The sequence below is a fragment of the Limulus polyphemus genome, unplaced genomic scaffold (genome assembly GCF_000517525.1).
Source record: "Limulus polyphemus unplaced genomic scaffold, Limulus_polyphemus-2.1.2 Scaffold15640, whole genome shotgun sequence".
NCBI lineage: Eukaryota > Metazoa > Arthropoda > Merostomata > Xiphosura > Limulidae > Limulus > Limulus polyphemus.
Genome location: NW_013681250.1, coordinates 1 through 3,969, shown reverse-complemented (window position 1 = coordinate 3,969; position 3,969 = coordinate 1). Strand labels below are relative to the sequence as shown.

Below are 3,969 nucleotides of genomic sequence, written 5' to 3'. Positions count from 1 at the left end.
ACGGGGGTGCTTAACTTTTTACCAGGTGTATAGTTTAAGGTAATAATGGAATTATTCAGTAATTGAAGAACAGAACTCACATCTGATCTGCTGGAGCTACTGATGGGAAGCTTTCTGTAGCATCTGTTTGAGAAAAAACAAAATGTTAAAATTATTCATACGTCTTTTAAGAACATATACAACTGTTAAGCACACAGAGAAGAAAGTTATATTAAAATATCAAAATCCTTTCCATGTTAGATGTCCTATGATTCTAAACTAATACGTAGATGTTCAGAATACGTTTGTTTGTGCCGAATCAGATCTGAAAGTATTGCAGTTCTTCATAACTGAGTGTATTTTGTATTCTACATAAATTTACTCCAAATCCACCCGATGATGCCAAGTTAAAACAATGTTTATTCTGCTTCTACATACATATCATTGAAACATTTCACAATATATGTATCACCTAGGGAATTTTCATGTAAATAATTACAAGTGAAAAGATTATTAAACCCCAATCACATTACCAACTCTTGTTACTTGGTTGTAATGTGATGCTGTCCGTGAAGACAAGACTTCTGGATATTGTAGAAAACATCCAGGATGTGATGTACTCAGTAAAGAGAAGTCTTCTGTAAACTGTAGAAAACATCCAGGATGTGATGTACTCAGTAAAGAGAAGTCTTCTGGATATTGGAGAAAATATCCAGGATGTGATGTACTCAGTAAAAAGAAGTCTTCTGGATATTGTAGAAAACATCCAGGATGTGATGTACTCAGTAAAGAGAAGTCTTCTGTAAACTGTAGAAAACGTCCAGGATGTGATGTACTCAGTAAAAAGAAGTCTTCTGGATATTGTAGAAAACATCCAGGATGTGATGTACTCAGTAAAGAGAAGTCTTCTGTAAACTGTAGAAAACATCCAGGATGTGATGTACTCAGTAAAGAGAAGTCTTCTGTAAATTGTAGAAAACATCCAGGATGTGATGTATTCAGTAAAGAGAAGTCTTCTGTAAATTGTAGAAAACATCCAGGATCTGATGTACTCAGTAAAGAGAAGTCTTCTGTACATTGTAGAAAACGTCCAGGATCTGATGTACTCAGTAAAGAGAAGTCTTCTGTAAATTGTAGAAAACATCCAGGATGTGATGTACTCAGTAAAGAGAAGTCTTCTGGATATCCATGTTGTGATGTAATTAGTGAATACCAATCTCCTGGATACTGGAGAAAATATCCAGGATGTGATGTACTCAGAGAAGGTAGGTCTCCTGGATACTGGAGAAAATATCCAGAAGCCTTATCTTCACTGAGTTTATCATGTTCTGTGAAAGGAGTTGTGACATAATGGTTTTTCCTGCCAGAGAAAGTTGAGAAAAAATATGTTTCTAAAATAGGAGCTAACCCCCTCCCCCTTGTTTGTATAGTAATACATCATCATTTACTCATTTCAAAACTGACAAACACAGTAAGTTTTTATAGAAGACACTTTGTATCCAAAAAGATCCCATTATCACTTGAGAGAAGTTTGTTAATTTGTTTGCCTTCTAAATCCTCATAGACTTTTGCATTTTTGATGTGTGAAATATGGTTTAGTTAACTAGGAATAATTTGGGATATGTCCTAGCTCCAGTGCTCCATCATTGTGGGTGGCCACTAGGGGTACTGATCGAATTTTTCCTGTTTCCTCTTTCATTACATGGGGTATACATACAGACTATGTTCTTTCAATCATTACTGACATATTTAGGACAAAAACAGAAACAAATATATATCCATAACTGGTAAAACATTTAATCCACAATTGCATTTCATGTTCATATCCCATCATTCATTTGAGGAATTTCTTTTTCACAAACTGTTTATACATACTTCCAAAACAGGCCCACTTATGTTAACTAAGATGTTTTTAAGTCACTCGTTCCTTATCGCTTTTTGTTAAAAAAAGAAAAGGCAAATTTAGAAAATAAAATATTATTTAAATAATCAAGCCAAATGAACATGAATAATTTGATTTTTATGTATTTTCAATCTCTGTATTGCCACTGGCATATTTTGGAAAAAAACAACTTTCATAAACCTCTTAACGTGCATCACATTGGTACATCCGCTAGTAGTAAAAAAAACTGTCTAATACTTATAAAATAATGATCAGTTAGGACTAAAAGACTGCCCAATACTTATGAAATAATGATCAGTTAGGACTAACATACTGCCCAATACTTATAAAATAATGATCAGTTTGGACTAAAATACTGCCTAATACTTATGAAATAATGATCAGTTAGGACTAAAATACTGCCCAATACTTATATAATAATGATTAGTTAGGACTAAATGCTGCCTAATACTTATGAAATAATGATCAGTTAGGACTAAAATACTGCCCAATTGTTATGAAATAATGATCAGTTAGGACTAAAATACTGCCCAATTGTTATGAAATAATGATCAGTTAGGACTAAAATACTGCCCAACTATTATGAAATAATGATCAGTTGGACTAAAATACTGCCCAATACTTATGAAATAATGATCAGTTAGGACTAAAATACTGCCTAATACTTATGAAATAATGATCAGTTAGGACTAAAATACTGCCTAATATTTATGATATAATGAGCAGTTAGGAATATTTTGACATATGTTTAAATACAGAGCTAAAAATAAAATGTAAACAACAGAGAAAAGGTAATTTACAAAGAAGGTGATTAAGATTGGGATTTATCTAAAGCATGCCTTTTGTTTAGTTAGTTTACATGCAAAAGTAAAAACGAAATAAACAATCCTGTTATGGTACAGGATTTTAACCCCCCCGATAGTAGAAGCATACTGTAACAACTATTTAAGTTACCCATAATGACCCGTCTTTGCATCATTCCTGCATTACCCCCAGCCCTGTGGTAAATCGTGCTCTCCATTCCTGCCCTATTCCCTGACCCACACACACCAGGTAGCTTGCCCCCTTCACTCACACCATGGGGTGGGGCAACCTTACTTGACTGAGAAGACTGGTTGGATGTAGTTCCTGGTCGAGAATTGAGAGACTCACTGCTGCTGCTACTTGAGGCAGGTTGTTGTTTGTCTGAGAGTAGTCCAGTTCACAAATGGAGAAAAAAGAAACATTTTTAGTGTTTATTTGTGCATATAAAAACAACTACTGCTAATGTCAGAAACTAAACTGATCAATGTCTGTGTTTTGGGCTTCTTTAAAGCTTGTAATTTGATGTATTAATTAATGTTTGAAACTAAACTGATCAATGTCTGTGTTTTGAGCTTCTTTAAAATTTGTAATTTGATGTGTTAATTAATGTCAGAAACTAAACTGATCAATGTCTGTGTTTTGAACTTCTTTAAAACTTGTAATTTGATGTGTTAATTAATGTCAGAAACTAAACTGATCAATGTCTGTGTTTTGAGCTTCTTTAAAGCTTGTAATTTGATGTGTTAATTAATGTCAGAAACTAAACTGATCAATGTCTGTGTTTTGGGCTTCTTTAAAACTTGTAGTTTGATGTGTTAATTAATGTCACAAACTAAATTGATCAATGTCTGTGTTTTGGGCTTCTTTAAAGCTTGTAATTTGATGTATTAATTAATGTCAGAAACTAAACTGATCAATGTCTGTGTTTTGAGCTTCTTTAAAGCTTGTAATTTGATGTGTTAATTAATGTCAGAAACTAAACTGATCAATGTCTGTGTTTTGAGCTTCTTTAAAGCTTGTAATCTGATGTTTTAATTAATGTCAGAAACTAAACTGATCAATGTCTGTGTTTTGAGCTTCTTTAAAGCTTGTAATTTGATGTGTTAATTAATGTCAGAAACTAAACTGATCAATGTCTGTGTTTTGGGCTTCTTTAAAGCTTGTAATTTGATGTGTTAATTAATGTCAGAAACTAAACTGATCAATGTCTGTGTTTTGAGCTTCTTTAAAGCTTGTAATCTGATGTTTAATTAATGTCAGAAACTAAACTGATCAATGTCTGT

At 33.0% G+C, this 3,969-nt stretch overlaps 1 protein-coding gene across 1 annotated transcript; it reads left to right on the top strand.

Moving 5' to 3' along the window:
- Window positions 1-576: 576 nt before the first annotated feature.
- On the top strand, window positions 577-1,244 carry LOC111084274 (the record flags this gene model as incomplete). Its single annotated transcript, XM_022381035.1, has 1 exon — window positions 577-1,244. A coding segment is annotated over one exon (668 nt), but the record flags the coding sequence as incomplete, so codon positions are not given.
- Window positions 1,245-3,969: the final 2,725 nt, after the last annotated feature.